Source organism: Centruroides sculpturatus, unplaced genomic scaffold (genome assembly GCF_000671375.1).
Source record: "Centruroides sculpturatus isolate CEXI.00-Female unplaced genomic scaffold, Cexi_2.0 scaffold610, whole genome shotgun sequence".
Classification (NCBI taxonomy): domain Eukaryota; kingdom Metazoa; phylum Arthropoda; class Arachnida; order Scorpiones; family Buthidae; genus Centruroides; species Centruroides sculpturatus.
Genome location: NW_019385271.1, coordinates 362,083 through 386,731, shown reverse-complemented (window position 1 = coordinate 386,731; position 24,649 = coordinate 362,083). Strand labels below are relative to the sequence as shown.

The following is a 24,649-nucleotide window of genomic DNA, read 5'->3' as shown; positions in this document are numbered from 1 at the left end:
AACAATTTTAAATACTTTTTTAATAAGAGTAAAATTATTAACTAGAGTTAACAATTACAAAAATTATATGACCGTCATTGAAAAATATTGTCTAAATAGGTTTGACGTGTATTATGTATTTATCTCAAGGAAGGGTGGCAATTGACAGACCGCCCGGGCGGATCAAACCGTATCTACGCCACTGCCTTTCATCAAATTGTAAAACGTTCTAATTTCTATTTTCATCTATTGCTTCCCAAATCTTCCAGTTCTTTTATTTCCCTTTTGATGCGGCAAGCTCTGCAAAATTAAATCAAAAATTGAATTAAAATGACGTGCAGTATTGCATTTATTTGAAAAGACAATTCCTTAAATATCCAAAGATATGACTCGAATATTCCATTGACGGATCTAGTCAATTCTCTTTCTTCTGCAGTTTCTTTAATTATGAAAACGTTCCTTCCATGAAATGATCTGAATAAAGTTTGTTGCGGTCAAATTCAATGTATTCTGTCCTTATTTCAGTTTCACTCTCATAGCTCTTGTAAATATTTCAGATTGCTCCCAAAAGATTTTAGGTTTCACTCACTCGATACGTTGAAAATGGTCTGACGACTCTTCAAAGTCGTCAGACCATTTTCATTAATTTCTTTGAATGTTGAAGATACTCCAAGGATTCAGGAGGAAATCCACTGACTTTGAATCCTGTGGATACGAGACAATCGCCCATCTCCTCATTTATCTGCTCCACTTTTTCTATATTCTATACTTTGCTTGAAATTTCATGTAATAGTCATCATTATTTAACTTTCACATCCGAACTCAACCTTGTGTTCCGATCTACATCACATTTTTAACATTAGAGACCCTTCGGTTAGCATCACACTCGATTTACTTCCATTACTATAACAATCCAATGAGACGCAAATCGAGGTTTTACTGCACATATGTCCAATAATGCAATAGTCACTGGATATAAAATAAAAGTATTTTGTACTGTACTTTAAAATGAAATACAATTAACATTTAAAAATTTTAATCTGAAGATACAGCATTAGTTTACCCTGTATGAGGAATCAATTGCAAATTGAAATGATTCTATTATTATGAAATATCCTAAATTCTTAAATTTATAAAAATTAATACCTTTCATAAGCAATTTGTAAAAATATACAAAGTGCAATAAATTTATTTCATAAGATTTCAATTTTTTTAAACTTTCTTATGCCATTCTGCTTTTGGAACATCGAAGATTAAAATATTTATGTACTATTAATACGAATTAAATAACTTTTTTATACTTAAAATGTTTTGGGAATAATGTAATACAATTGTTTAAATACCTGTCATGCGCTATATGTGTGTGATTTAGAATTACGATATATCCTAGGACGGGTAGACAACTCTTGGCATACCTGCTAAACGTGGCACGCTAACTTTTTTCAGACATGTAGCCCAGGACCCACTTTAATAAATATCTGACATCTTTTTATACGTTTTTTTCTTGTTACGTAAAGAATTTATTGTATGTACACAGTATATGGATTTTTTTATATGTTACCTCAATATTTAAAAAGCACCAAATAATATGCTTCAAACATTTCGGTTTTTGAAACAATTTTTGCATCAGATTTGGCGACTGACATGCATACTTAAAAGGTTGCCCACCCGTTCTAGAATTTCATTTTTCTTCATTATTATTTTAACTTTGATATATTCGTTTTTTATTCGATGCTGAACATATTCAAAAATGCAAAATTACATTTCATAATTGTTTTAATTGACAATTTAAAAAAAAAGCATTTATAAAACTTCAATTTTCACAGAAAATATATAATTTCTAAAAAATTATTTTCAATTTGTTTCAATACTTTTGAAAAATATTTTATATTTCTATTGAAAAGTGTTTCCAACAGGTAACCAAATTGATTTATACTTTAAACAGTGATATAAAAATTCTTTTCCTTGTCCTTGTTCCTTGTTATTCCAATCACGTTTTGGATGATATCCTATCCAGAAAGGCCTATTACTAGTAGCTGATATATGTTTAACAAATGCAGCACCTTCTGCCGAATTGGAATGATACCAAATAGAATGAATATTTCGGTGTTCAATTAGACAATGTGTTAAATGATGTTGATCTCCTGTTAAAATATTTATTACTCCTTTTGGTACTTCTGAGTTATTAAAAACCTAAAATAGAAAAGGAATCAATTATTCAAATTCAATATAAGTATTATGTTAAAATTTTATTACCTGATGCATTTTAATTGCTGATAATGAACCAGACTGACTTGGAATTGCAACAATTGTATTTCCCATGGCAATGGCAAGTGAAATTAATGAAATAAAAGATAGGAATGATTGATAATTTATATCTGGACATATAATGACTATCACACCCAATGGTTCTGCAACTTGTAGTACAGTACCCATAAATAAAGTGTTCTGCATTAAAACAAAAAAATTAAATGAAAAACCATTAAAAAAATATTTGTTCAACAATGTAATTAAATATATTTCTGTAAAAATACTTACTGCAACAACACCTTTGTGCTTAAGACATTGTGCAGCTGCATTAAACAGTCTTTGAATTGCCAACTGCACTTCCTTTGTACTCTCTTCAAAAGATTCATTAGTCATTTCCGATATCAATTTACTAAATTCATCACTTTTTAATTCTAAATTTTTAGCAATATTATACATAACGTGTGCTCTATCTTGCCCACTTTTGCTTTTCCATCTAATAAAATTTTAAGGTTATAAAAAGGATATAAAGAATTAAGAAAAACAACCTAAAAATATCTTACCCACACAATGCAGAATTTGCAGATTGAATGGCATTATATACATCACTTGCATTTGCTTCTGCTAGATATGCAACAATATTCTTATCTTTATTCAAAACTGCATAATATGTCTGTTTAGCTGGCTTCTTTTGATTTCCATCATAATACAGTTGGTACTTATGCCCAACAGCTAATCTATAGAAATTATTTCATATTAACCAATATAAATATTATAATGACAAAATAACTTGCTAAGAAATAACATTATACTTAAAAAAATAGAAAATTATAGTACAATATTCTGATAATTTAGCTATTTTATAAATTATTACTATATTATATAAATAAATACATAACAATTAGACAATAACAAGTAAAAATATGAAATTACTTTGAGTGTTGAACTGTTGATGAAGTTTGATCTTTACTAAACATTTCAGATTTGATATTTGATTTCTTTCCAAAATCCAAATTAAAATTGACTTCCTCAAATGGTTTATCAGTCTGCCATGTAGGTATAGTAAATTCTAAAACTGCCTAAGAATAAAAATCATATATGCATATCATATAAAAAATATTTTAAATACATTCATTTTTCTGTAAACAAATTAAACAAATTTAGGAACTTTTAAACTCTGGAAATTAAAATGTAAACTATGTAAATTAATTCTAAATACAAATCAATTACAGTATATATCTGTATGCATGCATGTATTGTAAGTTATTTATATTGTATGCATTACTTTTAACATGTTTATTACGTATTATTAGTTATATATTAATTCAAAAAAATAAAGCATTTTTATTTTTTTTATAAATTATAATTTTAATTTTTAAATAAATTACAATTTTGTAGTGTCTAGTGTTAAATTTTGTGATTTAAAGGCAAAAGTTACTTTATAACTTAAAAATTTGGTCATGGCATATGATAAAACAAGACCCTGTGCATAGCTTTAAAGTATTATGTACAACAGACAAAAACTGCAGTGGTCTATCCAGAACACAAAGGGGAATTAACTGAAAAATTAAAAATACTTGAGTAATTATAAGTATCTTTTATTAATATTTGTAAAATAATTGTATTGCAGATAGTCCAATAAAATGTATTTGCCATTATAAATGTTTTAAAAACAACATTTTGAAGTTTGAGCAAATGTTAAGTTTTTATGTCAATAGGAAGGACAATAGCTCCTATACTTCCTCATACATCTTCCACTGAAAGAATGACATTATTTTATATGTTTAATAAACAAAAATCCTAATAAAGAAAACAGAACAGCCACAGTTGCAAAAGAGCATTAATATACTAGATACATCCAACACACCTTATTGCTGAGAACATCTATTTATTACACAAAACTAATGTTTTTTGCCCAATTTATGGGTCATCTTCAGGTTACTGTTATTCGACTCTAATACAAAATCGAACACGTTCAAAATTAAACCAAATTAGAACATACGTTTAAATTAAACTAATAGAATAAGCATAACCAAAATAAAACAATAAATAATAAAAAACCAAATAACACAAAAAATGAAAATAAAATACAGTGATTGTCCGTAAACACTAAGGAACAATTCCTTATACATTAACCCAGATATCTATTGAGTCACGGCAGACGCATTATTACGCGTGTTACTTCTTACTATGTATTTCCAGGATGACAGTAACACCATCACATCCTTATAATTTAAACATCTGTCAGCCAAACTCGCTCTGTAAATTTCGCATTTCTCAGTTATGGATGACAACGTTGGCGAGCGTACTTTTGTAAGAATTTTGGCATCCTCCCATTTAACAACCGAACCATCTGCTTGCGCCATTTTGGATAATGCTGTTGTACACTTGTTTTTTGCGACATCGTATCGGTGCTCCTTAATCCTCACCCTAAGGTTTCTATTAGTGACCCCAACGTAGTCCTTATCGATTCCCAACTGGTCATTTTTGTAGGGAATTGCATATACTCCTGCCTGTTCATTATCATCAATTCTTTCTTTGTCATTTCTAATCAACCTATACACTGTGGGGGCCCTTTTACATATTATACTGGCGTTTTTGTGTCTCGCTATTTGCTTCATAATCGGGAAGAGACATTTATTATACGTAAACTTTGCGAAGTTACCCACAGCCTCCGGTTTCTTCTTAGAGCTGCTCCTAGGTTTTACGTACGCTTCTATTAAACGCTCTATAGATCTTGTTCCAAACCCTAACTCTTTTGCAACTTTTTTGATCCTACACAGCTCATTCATCGTGTCCATTACATTTGAGCAATAGAGAAACGCTCTTCTGATTAGCGCCCTAAATGCAAATAGTTTATAAACCGTTGGGTCATTAGAATTTGCCGGAATATACATCGAATCATGCGTGGGCTTGATGTAGACCTTCGTGCATAAAGTTCCATTCTTAAATTCAATGCTGACGTCCAAGAAGTGTAGCTCCTTGTTACTAATTTGCTCCAGGTTAAGTTTTAAGCCATGTTGGTTAGAGTTCACTTGGCCTAAGAATCGTTTTATCATTGCGTCATTCTTCCAAATAATTAGAACATCATCTACATATCTTTTATACATGATTATGTATTCATTATAGTTGATAAGCGTCATGCGTTCTATTTTTCTCACCACCAACTCACAGAGCAGGCCAGACATCGGGCTGCCCATCGGGACACCCCTTAACTGCTTATAAACTTTACCTTGGAAACTGAAAAACGACTGAAAGCATATCAGATCAACCATTATCTCTAAATCTTTTCTGTGTTCGTATGCTTTTGGATGTAACTCACATAACAGGTTCACTAATTCCTCAAAACACGAGGTAAGATTTATTGATGGCAACATACTCTCGAAATCCATCACTGTCCCAATCTCATTGTCCATTAACCATAGATCATGCAGGTCATTAACCAAACTAAACGCGTCCTTTGTGACAAATTAGTAGTTTTCAATTAGTTGTGTTAAATGCCTATGCATACGTTTTTCCAGAATGTATGTTGGTCCTTTACACTTTTCTACTAGAATAGAAACCTTAGGGTGAGGATTAAGGAGCACCGATACGATGTCGCAAAAAACAAGTGCATTATCCAAAATGGCGCAAGCAGATGGTTCGGTTGTTAAATGGGAGGATGCCAAAATTCTTACAAAAGTTGTCATCCATAACTGAGAAATGCGAAATTTACAGAGCGAGTTTGGCTGACAGATGTTTAAATTATAAGGATGTGATGGTGTTACTGTCATCCTGGAAATACATAGTAAGAAGTAACACGCGTAATAATGCGTCTGCCGTGACTCAATAGATATCTGGGTTAATGTATAAGGAATTGTTCCTTAGTGTTTACGGACAATCACCGTATTTTATTTTCATTTTTTGTGTTATTTTGGTTTTTATTATTTATTGTTTTATTTTGGTTATGCTTATTCTATTAGTTTAATTTAAACGTATGTTCTAATTTGGTTTAATTTTGAACGTGTTCGATTTTGTATTAGAGTCGAATAACAGTAACCTGAAGATGACCCATAAATTGGGCCAAAAACATTAGTTTTGTGTAATAAATAGATGTTCTCAGCAATAAGGTGTGTTGGATGTATCTAGTATATTGCTTAAGAGGCTGAGTCTGAGTATATGGTTAATTATGGCATTATTAATAACTAATTCATTAAGCTTTCTTATATCCTGTTAGCAAAAATACAATTAATGTATAAGATACATTTAACAATAGATTATATTCTAAATTTTTAAAATTGAATCATTAATTAAACACATATTTTAAGTAATAAAAATTTTCAATGTACAATAATTGAAGTTTTATTTCGAATGAAACTTAAATCAATATAAAAATATAGGAAAAAAATGTTTTAAAATAATATTCAAAATATGTATATTTAATGAAGTATAAAGAAAGTTTAAACCATGTAAACAAAAATTATTTAAGAAACTTAAATTGATTAAATTCAAAACACATCTATTCATATTTCACAATACGAAGTATTAATAAAACTTGAACGTAGTTGATTTGAATAATTTTAAATATTAAAAAAAATTTTTGAGCAAAGATGATGTGAAATAAAATCAAAAAACAAAAAAATATTTTATTTAGTCTATTATTTATTTGTGTTTATATATTTCATACATAACCATTTTTAACTAATAGGAAAAAATTCTACATTACATTCATTTATTATTTGAATCTTTTGGTTTCTCTTATAAATAATTTTTATTTTTATCATTGTTACTGTTAAAATTATGAAAGAAATATTTTATTAAAATCCATAAGCTAGAAATATGTCCTAGAATTTCAAAAACAAAACTTACACTTATATATTAAAAAACTTTTCAAAAATTATAAGAAATTTTTGAATGTGTAGCATATAATATTGCCATATTTAAAAACATAAAATAATTATTTCAATTAAATATTAGCACTTATCAATTATTCTATACTTTATTTAGTAAAAAAGTAAATTGAACTTATATCAAAATCAATGCAATTTTTCTAATATTAATGAAAGCAATAAATTTATTTTTTAAAGTTTAAAACAATAGCAAGGTTGAGGCCGAAGTTTTAAATACGAAAACGTGTATGTCGGACATTCAGTGCCTAGAAGTTTGACAATGGTGTTTGGATAGTCGGTGGAATCATGCTCGACATTCCAAACGCCATTTGATAATGGTGTTTGGAATGTTCTAGGCTTACAGGAAAGCAGCGCTAAATGTCTGACATACATGTTTTAGCATTTAAATCTTCAGCCTCAACTTGCTAATGTTCATAAAAAATTTACTCCTCATTTCCAAAATAGAATAACTGAATAATGAAACTGAACAACTGGAAAACAATATGAAATTTAAAATTGAAGTGTAAAATCACTTGATTAGAAAAAATAACTTTATATCAAAAAGACAGTTCTACTCTTTGTATTTTAAAACTTAAAATAAATTTATAAATTTATTACTTTGAAATGAATATTTTTCCAAACTGTTTTTTCATCCAATATCTTTTAATTTCTTTTTGAAAGAATAGAAATACAGGTATCCAGTTGTGTGCTGTCCATGGAAGCTGTGGAAGCATGCCACTTCCCTTAAATTTTCTAAATATAAATACATGATGTGCGATTATTTTCATATTTTAACGTAATTTGAATTAAAATTAATATTTTATTATAACCACATTATGTATCTTATTACAAATTTCTACACTACATGTGAAAAACAAAGATATGATTGCTATTGTATATTTGAATATAAATTCGTATATGTGTATTCCCAATGGAAGAGCCATATTGTCAAATACGGGATAGCTTCCACAGCAAAAATATTTGAATGGCATAAAGCAGCAAGATTACACACATTCATGCATGCACTTTACAGGGCACCAACCTCACGCAGTTTAGCTAGTGGATGATACACACCAAAATATTGTATAACGCTTCCAATGATTCTATCCAGGGCCAACACAGCTTCCTTATCATCAAATGTCACTATATGCCACTGCAGATATCCCTCATAAAACATGGCACTTCTACAACATGGTTTTGCTCTAACACGTTTGGAAAATTGGAAATATCCCCACTACAACATTGTTTCTGGTTTCACTCTAACACAGCTTAAGAATTTGGGAAATCGTCTGTACAAAATTTCACAACTTTCAAGTGCAAACTCTGTTATTTGATATTTTTTTTTATTCAAGTAATCATACACGTTGTCTAAAATTTGCTGTGGATTTCAGAATATTGAACGTTTTAATTTTTTTTGTGTCTTTTGTCAGGTTTACTTTATAGCTTTCCAATTAACCAGCTGTCATCATCATTGCTTCAGACTTTAGCCATTAAGACTGTCATTGTGTTTTCTTTTTGACAACACTATGTCTTGTTTATAAAATCGTACTGCCCGATTTTTTTACTAGTATAGAAGTATGAAGGAATACATGTCAACAGTTAATATTTGGCACAGAGTATTCGGTGCCCAAATCATTTGAGCATAAAAAATCCAGACTCGTAGATAGTCGGGGGACCGAGAATCGAGTCAAAATAAAATACAAAATTGCAACCCTCTTCTACAAACAGGCAAAACAGCCACCTCACCCCACTGAAGTCAGGTGGGAGAGAGTGCCACCCACAGTCATTCTAAGAAGTGAACTCTGACCTTAGGACCGAACACGTAGTTTCTTCTATGTTAAATAAAATTTGTAATCTAATTTTGTAAATTTGAGTGTGCTTCAAATATGACGTTAAAATGGTTTTATGTCGTGTATATTTGAATATAAATTCGTATATGTGTATTCCCAATGGAAGAGCCATATTGTCAAATACGGGATAGCTTCCACAGCAAAAATATTTGAATTTGGTTTTATGTGGGTTTTTTTTAACATTATCTAGTATAGTAAAATCGTAGGACCGATAAAAATTTGACGTTATATTAGGGTCGTCGTTACATTCGATGACATTATAATCGGGTTAAACTGTATATTGTTTGTGCAAAATAAAAAAATAATTTCAGACAATACAATAGCCACGATTCTTTTTTTCAAAAACAGGAACTTTTTGTTACACATCAACAAAAATTCAACCTGGGCCGACACACAACGGAGAGAAATTTTGAAATTAGATAGGTTAATTTCATCGAAGATGCATCGTGGATGATCTCGTGGTCGTGGCAGACGAAGTTTGAATGATCGTGCGCAAAAGCAGCGATATCAAAGAAGATAGGAGAATGAGAACGAAACCTGTCTTGAGCATCAAAGTGATTCCGTCTCCGAGACATAGTCTTGTCCCAAATACAGTTTCGCCGTTTTACTTGTTATAGATTAAACTTTGTATTTAGTAAAATTTATTTAAACATTTTTAGGTAAGTGTTATTAAGCTTTTTTAACTGTAGGTAAGCAATCGTTTGTAAATGATGAACAAAATACAGTGGTGTCTTGGTACTTGAATAATTTCATATTTGAACACAAATTCTGGAAAAAAGTTTCTCAGTACTCAACTGAACAAATGCTACCCAAGAGAAGAAATTTTTAATTAATGAAAAACTTGAAAATACTGTCTTACTGATACTAAGATACACAGTAAGTTTAAAATCAAATTTTAATGTTTTTTTTAAGGCAGTTTATCTTAAAGTCCATTTAAATGTTAAAAAGAAGTTTATATTAAATGCTTGTTACCAGCAAAGTTCATTTTCATTGCTGTCTCTTTAATTGAGCAGTTAATCAAAACATTTATATAACTATATAGTGAATAATGCATCAAGTAACTTAATGCATATGTAATACACCATCACTTGTATTTCAGACAAATAACAATGAATAAAAAATAAATTTCAGAATTGAGGAAATATAATGTAAAAATTGTGATATTCAACATTGTCTATGAACTTCAAACAATTAAGCGTATGTTACAATATAATTCCATGCAAATTGCAATAACTTTACTTGTTTAAAAATTTAAATTTGAGATCATTTTTAATACATTTAATGTTTTAATACTATTAAGTTAACAAAATGCTTTTATAAAAATTCAGTAATGTGTATTTTTAATATACATATCCATTCAAAAAATTTCAGTAATTTTTATAATTTAAGTAATTTACAAGATTAAATTAACTACAATTAAATTTTATGTTATGTTTTGATTAGATGCAGAACTAAATTTACATAAATTACAATTTAATTAATTATAGACTTTGCACTTAAAACAGAACAAACAAAGTTATTTGTGTGAAATCAGTTTTTAATTTTTTATTAATTCAAACCAAAAATTTGAATGGATTTTTTAAAATTTTAATAAACTATTAAAAAATCAGTTTGTAATAATGAAAAAGTTCTACAATTGATGAAGGAACAACTTCAGACAGGCCGTTCCTTGCAGGTTATTGATGAAACCAGTATTTTCATCATTATTAACTTGTTTTTTATAGTTTATTGAAATTTTAGAAAATCAATTCAAATTTTTGGTTACATTAGAAGTGAAAAAATGACAAAGCCCTTTTGCAAGTGTACTTATTTGTAAATTTGTACAGAATGAATTTAATACTTAATATGTTTCAAAATTAAANTTTACTTTGCTGAGATTGCTTCTGTTATATTTATGTTACTTGTTATATTAATGTATTATGTTTGTTGGTAATTTTTCTTTTTTCTTTTATATTTTTTCCGTTATTCTTCCTATTAATTTTTTTCATTTAAAATTTTCAATGTTCTATTTTGGAACGCTTTTTGGCTCTTTCAATCTTTTTACATTCAGTAGTGTAATTTATATATTTACTTTGCTGAGATTGCTTCTGTTATTTTTATGTTACTTGTTATATTAATGTATTACATTTCTCAATAGGATGCATATATCAAATGTTACTCATTATGATATATGCATAGGCATACGTGGACTAGAGAGATAGAGGAAAGAGAAAGGATAGAGCAAAGACGAGCACTTAAAAAGAATAGACAGGGTCAGACCTCAGATGTGTGTGATGATTCTCGAACGAATAGGTGTGTACGTGTGCTGATATTTGTAATTATAAATTGTAAATACGTGTGACTAATATTATTTTTTTTTTATTTTGTGCATGTTACAAGTTATAAATAAATAAACAAACAACACTAACCTGATAATATTAAATGTAAATACCAAAATGACTAATTTACTGTGTTTTTGTTATTTCTTACTCCTGTTTTAAGGTATTCGGTATTTGGCTGAATAGTGATTAAATATTCAGTATTTGGCCGAATAGCGAATAGTAACCAAATATTTGTTACATCACTAATAGTAATTTTTAAAAAAATTTTAAAAATGACACTTAGTGTGTTATTTATTTATTAAATCTAGAAAATAAAAATACCTGTTTGCCTCCACCTTGACTACATCCAGAATACATAGTACATCCATAACTAATTGCAGGATCTAATAAATTCTGACTATTAATCCACACAGTACTACATGATAACTGATAAGCAATTTCAAGTGCTAAACTATGTTTTTCAGACCATATACTGACTGTTGAAAAATACTTGCTATTATTTGCTAGAGTAACAGCTTCAGAAGCTGTACGAAATGGTAAGATTAAAATAAATGGTCCTGAAAAATCCTATAAAAAATTATTATAATATTTATTAAAACAACTATGAGTTTCAGACAAACTATATACTTACAGGTAATGACACTATGGTTGTAGCTGTTTGTATATTGCTGATTACAGTTAATGGTATGGTCTTTGTGTTATTAATTGAAGGAGGAGCTTGAAAAATCTGGAAGCAAATATAAAGATCATGAAAATTACAGTTAGCAGAAAACCTCAGAATTTATACTTACTTGAGCTCCATATTTTTTGGCATCATCCAAATATTTTATTATAGACGAATTTGTTGATGTATTTATAATATCACACATATCTACAGTTCTATCAAGACAATTTCCAAGTCTGACTTTGCTGCTTCGTTTTTCTATTTTATCAATTACAGAAGCTTGAATTGACTCTTGAACTAATACTCTGACACCACCATAATTACTCTTTAAATATAAATACCATTTAATTTATAAATCTACACATTACAAAATTTAATATACTTACCTTCCTGTCTTTGCATAAAACTGTTTCAATAATTCCTTCCACAGCACTATCTATATCTGCTGTATCAAAAACTATAACAGTTGGTCTTCCACTGACATCAATAGATAAATCATTTTTAAAGTTAACAATTCTGTTTTGTATTGCATCTGGATACCCATGAAAGAGTATCTTATTGACTTTTGGGTTTGCAGCAACTTTATTGGAAATATTTGAATCACCAGGCACTACATTTATTACACCAGGTGGTAACCTGCAAAATGTTTTTTTTTGGATTTTAAAGATAATTTTCAACTGAAAATTTGGAATTTTATTGATAATTTTTAATTATTAGTACTACTCCAAATGTTTAAATCTTTATCAGCATAGTCCAATTAGAAGTACTCAATATTAATATCCAAGGTAGTATCTGGATAGCATCTAGAAGTTAACAAATAATCAAAAGAAAAGTTATGTAATTATTTTTACAAAGACCTATAGATTTAATTTATTCTCCAGTGGAAATTGAGTTGCATAAACACCATTTAAATTAAAATTTTTATCAATGTCTAATTATAATGAACTGAGCCTAAATATTACATAAATATGAAAAAAATATATATGAAAAATTTATTTTTAATAATGTGAATGTTAACCATGCAAATGATAATTATATAATTTTTGTCACTGTGGCATTCATTTTTAAAATGAATGCCACAGTGACAGTAATGAAGTAATGTAGTAGTAATGAAAAAATAATTGTAATGAGTTTAATATGATTAAATTGACCACAATCATTCATTCTATGGAAACATGGTATTAGCAATGTCTTAAATATACATTTGCAAAACTTCTTTTGATTCGTTTATATTGGATGCTTGAAAAAATATTAACAGTTATATAGAGAAGATGCACTGAAGCAATGATATTAGTCATATCTCCTGAATTTTCTTTTAATTATTTTTCATTTTACTAACATATGTATCTATCTTTTTATTCTGTTTATATTGGTACATATTTTATACTTTTAAACATATATCAAGATATAGTAAAACAGAACCTGAAAAAAATGGAAACCTGCTTAAATTAAAAAAATTTTTGAAATGAGCAATTTTCTGTTAAATTATACAATAAACTGAAAATCTGTCCAATGCAGAAACAGAAGAGGTTTTCAGGTATAAAGAATATAACTTAACCTGGATAAAGCATAAAATTATGATTTTGCTTGTGTGCACAAAAAAGTAAAATTGTTTCAAGGTATAATAGCCATCACAGAGCATAACAAACTATTCTGAGACCAATTTCAAATCTTGTCAGATAAAGGTCACATGAGAAGTAAACACACAAACACAATTTTGTTAATATTTGTCTTCTTCAAATTAACTTGGAGCTGAATCAAATAATTTTAAGAGCAGAACTTTCAAGAATGAGCAAACAATGTAATTTGTGAAAACAATGAGAATTAGATAACGTGTGTTGCCAATTTGCCTTGTATAGAGCAATTAGTAACTAACTAGTATCAAGTATTCAAAAACAAGTTGAATAAAATGCTAATAATTACAGAGATTGAAGGAAATCATTAAAATTCTTCAATAAGCCAGATTATAGAACATGGTATCTGTATTACTATAATGCAATAGAACAGACCAAGACGTAGATTATCAGTACTCAAACTGACTAGTTTTGCTATCATGTCAGCTCATAAGGAAATAAAGGAGATAAATCAATGACAAATCTCCAAGTTTATATTTTGCAGCTATATCTTCTATGATTTAGAATTTAATATCAGAGTGAAAATATGATTATGTATTTCCAAATAAGACTTACCCAGCTGCTGCACATATTTCAGCAAACAGTAACACTCCTGCACAATACATATTGTCAGGTATTAATAAAACAGAATTTCCCATAGCCAAAGCAGGAACAATTCCCCAACAAGCCATTAATGGATTAACAAATTTATCCATCACTACAGCTACAACACCTATTATCACAAAAATTATATAAATCATTGTAATCATATAAATAAATAAATAATGACTTAATTTCTTACCAACTTGTTTTCTTTTCATTTCATCTGGCAGAGCAGCCCATCCTGCAAAATAGTGCAAGCTTTGAATCAAGCAAGGGATACCATATTCTTTCACCAGATAAACTGGTTTTTCATATTCTATTGATTCTAAAATTGTCATCAGCTGTACACTGTCCTCAATTATTTTAGCTATGCTGAAATATCAATGTAAATCATAAATTAGATATTTTGAAAAAAAAAAAAACAACAAACTCATAAAATACATTTTTTTTATAACACTAATGTCTAAAACTTTAAAAAAATTCACATATTTCTGAATATAACTAAATAAATAATATCAATTTCCTTAATTTTAATCTAACACAGTATTCAAAAAAATATATACATTATAAATAATATAGCAAATAAGATTTATTTATATGTTTTTAAAATTAATAAATAAGATTTCAACATAGAGGACAAATATTCTAAAGAAAGATCATCAATAACAAGTGTGGTTTCTTTAATTTATATTATACAATAGATACATCTAACATAAACATTGTTTAATAAATGGTAATTACATTATTAGATAATAAATAGGATTTATCTGATTATGGAATCTTGGATTATAGATATAATTTTAATTACATAAGTATAATTATAGGCATCCTCCATTCAATATTTTCCTAGTAGAATATCTTGTGTTTTAATACCAAAACTTACTAAACATATATATATGTTGTTACCATATGTTTGAGCCAATGTTTAGATTGAAAACCTTTACAAGTATATTTACCTTCCAAAAATTCAATGTAATGTCTTTAATAAAATAATATGCAAAAAAAGCCTCAGTTATAACTATGCCACAAACTGATAAAACAGTTATGCTATTGAATGAAATAAACACAGATTGAGAGTACATTTAATACTACATTGCATTCAAACTATTAGACAAAATACAAAGCATTTACAAGAACCATACTCAAAAATGAATAATAATAATAATGATTTTTTCATGTCCCTCTAGAAAGGCCTTGAACCTAATTAAGGAGGCAAACCCCAAAATGTGAAAACCACTTTAAGTTTCTTGAGAGAGTAAAGACTCATTTAAAATTATTGAAATTATGATGTAACTTCTAAAAACATTCAATAAAGTTCTTATGTCATATTACAGAAAAATTTCAAAGTAAAAAATTATTGAAGACTGTCAATTCCATTAAACTCAATACCACAAACATCTCAGCACTTCTTAATGAATTGCTTTGATTTATATCACACAACAAAGTGTAGTATAATAAACACAAGGATTTTCTTTACATCCTTCTTTAAACTTCTTTTTTATTTGCAGACACATTTTAAGCATTTTTCATTTTTGAGCATCAGCTTTTCATTTTTTGGTGTTACATATTTGGCTTAATGAGTATAGAAGTATGGCTTTTGCCTATAACTGTTTACTAGTTTTCTATTTTGAGAACTCAAATGTCACCTAACTTTTGCTTTCCCACTCAACTTCCACTAGCAACATTTTACTCTCATTCACATATGTTTTACTGATAATTTCAGTTGCCTTAAATAAGCAGTTTATAAAATTAAGTTTATTTGAAAAGACAAACTAAGGTTCTATTTTAAAAATTTAATTCTAAAGATGTATTATAATTTAGTATGTGTAACTGTCATAATTTTCAAATTATTCCATTTTAAAATATGTATTACAGTAGCTGAGGATGGCTTCAAGAAAGTCAAAAACCTTTATAGAATACATATTTTGGTTGCCTTATATAAGAGTATTCATAAGTGTTCACATTATTTAAGACTTATTGATACTTACAATAAATAATACAAAGAATATAACAAAAAAATTACTTTTTATATTTTGTTGAAATTTGCAAGATTGCAATCAATTTAATTTGTTGTTTAATAGAATATTCTTAATTTTAGAAAAATGTCTCAATTTTACTAATTTGTAACATTGGATAAAAATATATATTTATATATTATAAAATTTTCTATCACATGTATGNCAGACGTAATTGAACTATTGTTGGACGTTACGATTCACAGTTTTGCATCCTTGAATTGCTTAATAAACGAATTAGCGAGGGAAACTGGTTGATTGTGTGACGTTAATGATGGCTTTTAACGTCCTCGTCCCTATTGATTTATCAACACTCGCTGGAGGAGGAATGAAAAATGCGCTTGTTTTTTCCCCCTCTTCCTCCTCCTCCTCCTCCTCCTCCTCCTCCTCTTCCTTTCCCCATTTCTCTTTTCGCTTTAGCGATTTAAAAGTGTTCGGTCTTTAAAACAGTTAAGACCTCGATATAAGGTACGATCGTACACAAATCCAATCTGTTCACGTGACAGGCTGAGCGAACGATTTTTCGCTGACTTTGTCAGTCGAGCAGATTGGGATTAAGCGAAAATTCGATAATGTAGAGCCGTTCCCTTGTAGCCATTTTTTTTACTTTTTCTCTACTACGACATGGCGTGATCCGCGGGGTTGACAGTGTCGTTTAATGTCGCAGTCGTGTGATCTGGTGCTTTATATTAATGAGGAAGTTTATTACGGTGATAGCATTACATATTAGTCACGTGATCGGTGATCGATTACACTACGTCAACACATATTACGGTACTAATTCTGTAGCAATAATTACAAAACTGAGTAAACCGAGTACCGCAGGCTAGCAGCAATTAGATTTGATACAATCACGCGACCGTATATCTGATCTACCAGAAAAGTTTTCTTACTTACGTTTATGTAATACTATAACTGTACTTTGTCTGTACACATTGTACAGTAAAATGCCATTAATCAGGAGTAAGCGATCATCTTCGTTAGCTGAACAAGCAAAAAGTTAAGTTATAAAACAGTAATTTTTCAATTGTAAACACAGTAAAACCTGTGTAAACCGATACCGCCCGGTACTTTTCTTCTGGTTTGGCAAGTTCCGTTTTGGACATGTGTTAATATAACAAATATATGATTTTATAATTATAATTTAAGTAATAAAATTCCGTAAAGTTGTTCGTTTTAGATTCATATTTATTGCGTGCAGATGCAATAATCCCAGGCACTTCTAAGTAGCTTATTGTATCTCTAGACGAGATTGGGAGTATTCCACCTGCAAGAAATATGTGTAAACCCTATTTAAATAGATAATTTTATTGATGTAAAGCTGGTCAGACAAAGAGAATACGCGAATAATCGAAGACCCCATAATACTTTTCATTTTTTGGTGATTTATCTTTAAGAATTCCGTTTTAAAACAATACCTTTTACTGTCCCGGCTATTAAAACACGGGGAAAATATGGCGATCGGTCATAAAAGACCGACCCTCCCACCAAAATTTTTTTATTTTTGGACTCGGGATATGCTAAAGAAGTTGGGGATTATTTCCTGTATGTGTGGATGTTTATGTGGGGGTGCACGATTTTGTTCATCCAGTTTAAAGCTCGATAACTCCTGTGCTTTTTGTCGAAAATGTCAGAAATTGTGCAGGTACGTTTGCGTTTTATTGCGAATAATACTGCTAAATTTTGGTGGTTAAAGGTCGACGGGGTGGGGGAGATAGATAGGATCACGTGTCGAGTGGGACAGAGTTAAGATTTTACTTGTTATCAGCATCTACATTTGTTTTATTTATATAAAAATCGTCTCTACCCTCAAAAATAACTTTCTGGCATTTTATAATAATTAATAACAAAATTGTTTTTAAAAATAAAATCCCGTAACAGATGGAGCTACACGTAATTTTAACTCTTGCCGGAAAAGTTACGCAACTCGTTGCTGGATTTTCAATTTTACTAATGTGATAAACAAGCAACAGTTTCAGTTTTATTTGATTATATGTGGAAAAATTCCGTCCGTATCATAATTTAGCCAGGATCGTAAAGGAAAGGGAGAGAGAAAAAAAAAAAGAAACTTTATCTCACGTTCTCCTAACAGAAACACCTCTACTAAATGGCTACTGAAAAACTCATCAACAAAGATTCCTTAAACACCAAGCTACCAACACGAAACATTCTAAAACTACATTAAATGCCTTCATATTAGATTGAACTTGGCAGTCATAGCTTTGGGAGAATGCTCACGAGATTCCTCATAAGAAATTTAAACGAGTTAGACCCCAGGGGAGGAGATAAATCAGAAGAACCACTAATTAAACTCACCCATTCCTACTAAAACTTTCAAGTGATAATATGTAAAAAAAAATAACACCAGACTCACTTAACATAAATTTTAACAGCTTTTAATATTTAAACATAAAAAAAAACAATAAAAAGTAGTTTTAAAATCGTTAAAGCTTTATCATCATTTTCCCCCCAATAAAACATCGTCATCAATTAATTTATCATCTTAGAAAAGGGTGGAGAGCAACACGCGATTGGCCCTGTTCTTGTGTGCAAAAAAAAACAATGTACAGTACTTAGTATACTTACTTAGTGTACGTACACTAAGTACACAAAGTAAAATATAAAATAAAATAAAACATCATCATCAATTAATTTATCATCTTGGATAAGGGTGGAGAGCAACACACGATTGGCCCTGTAAAAATACGCGTATTATTTAGTGTACGTAAGCTAAACAAGTACTAAGTACACTAAGTACGTGTTACTCTTTTACGCTTTTCTAAGACGATAAATTAATTGATGATGATGTTTTATTTTATTTTACATTTTACTTACTGTACTCGCTACTAAGTACACTAAATACGTTCATCTTATCCCGATTTTAAAGACCCTCATCGTCGTATAAAAGTGTTTACCTTCAATTAATTCTGCTAATTTCGACAAAGGGGGGAGGGAGGTGTTTAACAAACAAAAAAAGCAGCCGAATTCACGTGATCATAAAAATCCAATCTACCTCAAAGTGGAGGAGAGACAGACAGAGAGAGAAACAGAGGAAAAAAATGAGGTTATAAAAATTGGAAAAACAATCTCACAAAAATGTAATATGTTGATCATGTTTTAGAAATGTATGCTAATAAGGAGATTTATCTCATTTTCTCTTCCATTAAACCTCTAGTAGCACAGAGAGAGAAAGAGAGAGAGAGAGAGAGAGTATACTTTCCATAATAACAACGGTCAGCAATAAAATTTGCAAATTTAAATGATTTCGCCTGGCAGAGGGGGGAGTAGACCGAGTAAATTTTGAATTCAGCGAATGTTGCGTGAGCCGAAGTGAAAGGGGGGAGACTAGGATAAGAGGGCAAGAAATGAAGAGCACTTACAAAGACTCACTAGCCTTAATAATGTAGGAATATATATGCGAGCAGCTTAACACGCTTGGTTTGCTAAAATGTTATTAAATTTTCAAGAAGTGCAAAGTACAGAAGGAATCGGTTACAATAGTGTTGTGTGTGTGTGTAACTGCGGGGGAATCTTTTTCCATTAGCAAAAAAATAGAGGGGGCATATAATATATATTTTAAGTTTCCTTTTGGCATCGTCTATGGTAGCGGGGGTATCGATTAAAATCGAGTTGACATGAAAAGAGACCCCGGGGATCTCCAATGTGTTTGTTAAAAGAAGTAGTCAGCAAAATTTTGACTTTCAGCACTCCACTCAGTCAGTCTGTTTGATTGGTATTGATCTTCTCCTTTTATGGAGGGAATAGTGAATGTTATCGCTCCGGATTGTGCCGGTTGACTCCAAGAATAGAGGTTTTTTAGGAGGAACGGGAGGGGTTGTCTTCGTCTGGATGCGATTTCCCGCCTACGAAACGCGTGGTTAAGTGTGAAGCACGAGAAGAGTCGTCAGTGATCTTGTTTTCTCTCATTCCCCTTTTCTCTAACTCCGACCACTTTGTGTTAACTTGGTGTTAAAGAGTGAAGTTCGTGTTAAAAAAAACAGCAACGAGTTGCTTAACTTTCCCGGAGATCTTTAAAAACTGCGCTTGTGATGCCATCTATTACGTTATTTTATTAATTATTATTTTAAAAAATCTGCAGCTTCACCTTTTGCTGATAAGTATCTTATTAATGAGGAAATGATTCAACATATTTATCAGAATGATTAATATTCGAATTCATTAACAATAAAAGAATTTCCCGGGTGTAAAATGATACACGTGTACTTTTAAAGTTATAAAGAACTCGACGTCATTTTATAACTTTTCGAAGAATAATACTTCGACTTTTTTAAATTAAATTACTGATTATTAAACTTTTAACGTATTTTATATTTAGTATTAAATGTATCGAATGCAAATTAAAGAATTATTATTATTTTAGGTGTTTTTAATAATTTCTTCTAATTTGGAATGGATTCCACTTATCCCGGCCATTATAATATAATACGGAAAAGAATTTAATCGTATAAAATCTTGATGTTTTGAGACCTCTGAACCAAAAGCAGTCAAAAAAGGGGAGAAATTTCACGGATGTGCATGTGTACATTGGCGTGTACAGTAGAGCCTCGATTATCCGACCCCCGATTAACCGCCACCTCGGTTAACCGACTGTCNAATTTTACTAATTTGTAACATTGGATAAAAATATATATTTATATATTATAAAATTTTCTATCACATGTATGTTTTTTGATCATCTGAGTTTTTTAGTTAGATTCATCTTTTAGAACATCAGTACAATTTACTTCAAATGTGTTTGACTATCTTTTGTGTTTTCAAAAATTAAAAATTATAAAAGCAATTGAATTAGTTAATTTATTTATAAAGCACATTACTATTTTAATTATATTTTGTTTAAACAATTTTATGAAATTATAATTATTAACTTTACAGTATTTATTTTATTATTTGAACTTAATTAATATATTAAACTAATATGAAGATGAAAATATATAGATACTTGTTCAGATAATGAGCTCTGGTATATCCTGAAAGTTTACTCCATACAGAAAATGCTGAATGGGATGAGTTTATGGCATTTTCAATATCCTCTTCGCATTGAATGATTACATTCACAGGAACTTTAACAGAAAGCTGTGGTATTTTTATAGTTTGTTGTTTATTTAGAACTTGTGACTTGCCATCAATGAAAAATCCAAGTATATTTTTGTGACTTGAAAGCCAATCCTGTATAAAGATAAAAAAATAAACAAAATTCAGCATTATAGAGTCAATTAGTGACATAGCATAGTAATGTATATGTGTATATACAATGTAACAATGTTAATGAAGCATTATTAACATCAAATGTATTCTGTACATTATATCATAATTTCACTAATAAAAACATTGTAGAATGCCACATCATCATCAAACCTGGTCAAATCAGCTTCAAGCAAAACCTTAATGCTGATTTAATAATTTTCCTAAAGGTAATTATTTCCAACTATAGGAAATAAAACCATATTGTTGGAGTATAGTTATTAATTTCTTCTGTTGAAGATCACTGAAAATGGATCTTTTTTCCAAAGAAACACTTTTTCAATAAATTCCTAAACATTTCTTAAATATATAGATAACTTATTAAATATTTCATTAAAAACTTCATTAAATAGAAAACTTAACTATTAGAATACACAGTATTATTGGTTTAATTTTAAACTGATAGAAAAATTAAGTGATTATTAAACACAATGGTATTAAAAAATATGTAGATTTAAACTTTTATAATTAAATTTTGATCTGTTATTTTTCCAGGAAAGAAATAGTATCATTTCTTTATGATTAACATTATAATAATTATAGTCTTATTTCTATCAACTGGAACAGAAATTATTAGAACTATACAGATATTGATTTTTAAAAAATAATGATAATAATTTTCTTTAAAAACTTAGGTTTGAACTATGATTTAAACCAAAATTTTCAATTTTTTTACTGAATAATAAATTAATTTATTCAAATTTATGCATCAAATTCTGGTGATACTTTTAATATATAACTATTACAATAATAAATAATTAAAATGTATAAAATACAATAATCAAAATTTGTACTAAATCACATTTTTATGATGAATTAATAAAAATAAGTGAATAAATTTTTTATTATGTTGCCTGTATAATGTTTTTTTAATATCACAATGAAATAAAACACTGTTTTTGAATTTCACACTAACATAAATTCAATAATTTTGGAGAAATACAGTTTGTAAAACACATGTGATATCTAAATTTTCTCACATATTATTTACTGAATTTTACAAGTAGAATAGTTATAATATTGAAACAAACATATACTATAAACATTTAACATTTTTTTATACTTATTAAATTCTTTCATATTTACAAATGATAAAAAACTAATTGTTGTTCAAAATCATCCAAACCCTTAACAAAACTTGAATATTCTATTCACTTGCATTTTTTAAAAATTTATTCTGGCATATTATTATATTAATAATTTTTGTATGTTTCACTCTAGAATACATTTCATATTTTCTTATTAAAAAAAATGATGTTTAAATTTTTAAAAAAATGAAATTTCTTAAAAACTTTAAACTATATGAGTTTGTAGCATAATTGTAGAGTGTGATGAAATGCGCACCGGTAAAAGGTTTACAGATAATTGGTTGTGTTACAGTACTCCAGTGTAGATAGTCTACCATTTTTTATATGAATTTCTTTTCTAATACATGCAGATAAAGTTTAAAAAATACATGTAAACAAAGTTCAATTATGAAGAACTAAATCTTTATTAGAAACAACTTTTTTCATATTTATTCATTTAAAGACTTAATGTTTGCTGAGAATATTAAGTAAAAAGCATTACAAAACAGATTTTTCTTAGTTAAAATATATTGTGCTATTAATTGCACTAACTAAACAGGATTTATTAAAGTTTTAAGAAAAATATAGAAGAAACAAATGCTTACATAATCTGTTTTGTTGTTTTTATTTATTTAACTTATTTACCTTTGATACATGAAGTTATTTTCAAGCACAATTTGCACAATACAATATTATGATTCTACAATTTACATAAAATAAATCAAAAAACTGTATATATATGAAATTTTGTTTTTGTCCTGTCAATATAGGAAATAATTAATAGATGGCATGAGTTCTTTACAAACAGAACTTGCTTAAGAGAAAGTTTTGACCGTCAATATATTTTTTATATGAGAACAAATATGCCGATAATAATTTATTCCAACATGTAAACTCTTTTATCATTTGTGTTTCCTTTTACACTGGCAGCTAGCCTTTCTAAGTCAGTGTGATGCTTGCGGAAACTCGATCACTTGCTCATGTGGAGGTTTTTCATGACGTCATTCAAAGCATTTAACATGGCCAGATTGTATCAAAGCTTGCAGTACCCAGTCAGCATAATGTATTGTGTACAGGGGCAATCTACATAGGAACTAATAGAGCTAAAGCCCTGGGCCCCAGTGTTAAGGGCCCGCAAAAATTAAATTATCATCATAAATTTTTAATACTTTTTCATTATAATATATTTCAAGTTTAGATATAATAGGCTTTATAATAGTCCATACTTTTTTATTCACACCAAATAACGTTTCTGCCTATTGTTTAGTGTTAGAGATAAGTCTATTATTCTTATAACTTTCGGCATGTCCAAAACTTTTGATCAGGATTCGCCCTGCGTTTAATGTATTTATTGGTTTATATAATTTCGCTTTATATGTGTTTTGTTTAAAAAAACATTTATTTAACGAATCCTGAATATACTTTTATAAAATATCTATCACGAAATTATATTCCTGTATTCAATGCAAATTGGTTATTTAAAATTAATTATTCATGAACTTTTCTCACATGCTGCATCGATAGCACGTGTATCGAAACGGTAACGCCCACTAGTTTCGATTTTAAAATAATAAAAAAGAATCAAAAACCTTAACAATTTCATCCGAATCGGAGGCCGATGTATAATTCATCGTGTCAAATATATAACTTATATCATCCGGTTTCGATTCGCTTTTGTCGATTAGAGTAGCGGCCATCCTCCCACTACTCACTTCTCAACAGCTTATCTAGTCTGAACACGTGATAAAGTTTACACTTGAACTCGTTTTATAAAAAATTTTTTCGGTAGATTAATAAAATTATAATTTCATAATTTTAAAAATAATATTTTAAAAAATAATAATTTGATCCTTCCATAATATATTTTATTAATAAAATTAATAAGCTCGGTTTTTCTCTTTCCTAACGCTAACGTGCTAGAATACAGCGCTCTTGATGGCCACGGCGGGTACTATCGACCGCCATTTTACTTTAAGTCAAACATTAAAGTTTGTATTACGTGTTTGGTAGGATTATCGCTTTAGAATTTATTTTTCTCATCGGTAAATATTTACATTGAGGGAATAGGCGATTTTTTTCTTATTTTGCTTTAAAAAAGGCGATATATTTAATAGACATTTGCAAAACACAGAATTTTTTCGGACGATCCGCATATAAAGT

The 24,649-nt window shown here is 29.0% G+C and overlaps 1 protein-coding gene across 4 annotated transcripts; it reads right to left on the bottom strand.

Annotated features, from left to right (window-relative positions):
- Positions 1 to 1,785: 1,785 nt before the first annotated feature.
- LOC111636980 (aldehyde dehydrogenase family 16 member A1-like) lies at positions 1,786 to 24,216 on the bottom strand. 4 transcript variants are annotated; one of them, XM_023382368.1, is made up of 13 exons: positions 24,079 to 24,216; positions 21,121 to 21,347; positions 14,345 to 14,517; positions 14,119 to 14,275; positions 12,316 to 12,565; positions 12,057 to 12,254; positions 11,897 to 11,992; positions 11,587 to 11,832; positions 3,160 to 3,305; positions 2,790 to 2,963; positions 2,518 to 2,722; positions 2,236 to 2,427; positions 1,786 to 2,172 (listed from the first exon to the last, which is right to left on the bottom strand). In XM_023382368.1, exons 1-13 carry the CDS (start codon positions 24,184 to 24,186, stop codon positions 1,873 to 1,875), a joined length of 2,472 nt encoding a protein of 823 aa, XP_023238136.1. In that variant the 5' UTR covers positions 24,187 to 24,216; the 3' UTR covers positions 1,786 to 1,872. The 4 variants fall into 4 exon arrangements, with proteins under 4 accessions (XP_023238136.1, XP_023238137.1, XP_023238138.1 ...); XM_023382369.1 differs by lacking the exon at positions 24,079 to 24,216 and adding an exon at positions 23,999 to 24,022; XM_023382372.1 differs by lacking the exon at positions 24,079 to 24,216 and adding an exon at positions 23,135 to 23,152 and having other exon boundaries at positions 1,787 to 2,172.
- Between the last annotated feature and the right edge of the window lie 433 nt (positions 24,217 to 24,649).

Coding starts and splice junctions, on each gene's coding strand:
- LOC111636980 (XM_023382368.1), bottom strand. CDS start 24,186: ATGGCCGCTACTCTAATCGACAAAAGCGAATCGAAACCGGATGATATA. Junction 11,833..11,896: donor CAACCATAGTGTCATTACCT/GTAAGTATATAG, acceptor AATTTTTTATAG/GATTTTTCAGGACCATTTAT. Junction 2,964..3,159: donor TCAACAGTTCAACACTCAAA/GTAATTTCATAT, acceptor TAATTTCTATAG/ATTAGCTGTTGGGCATAAGT.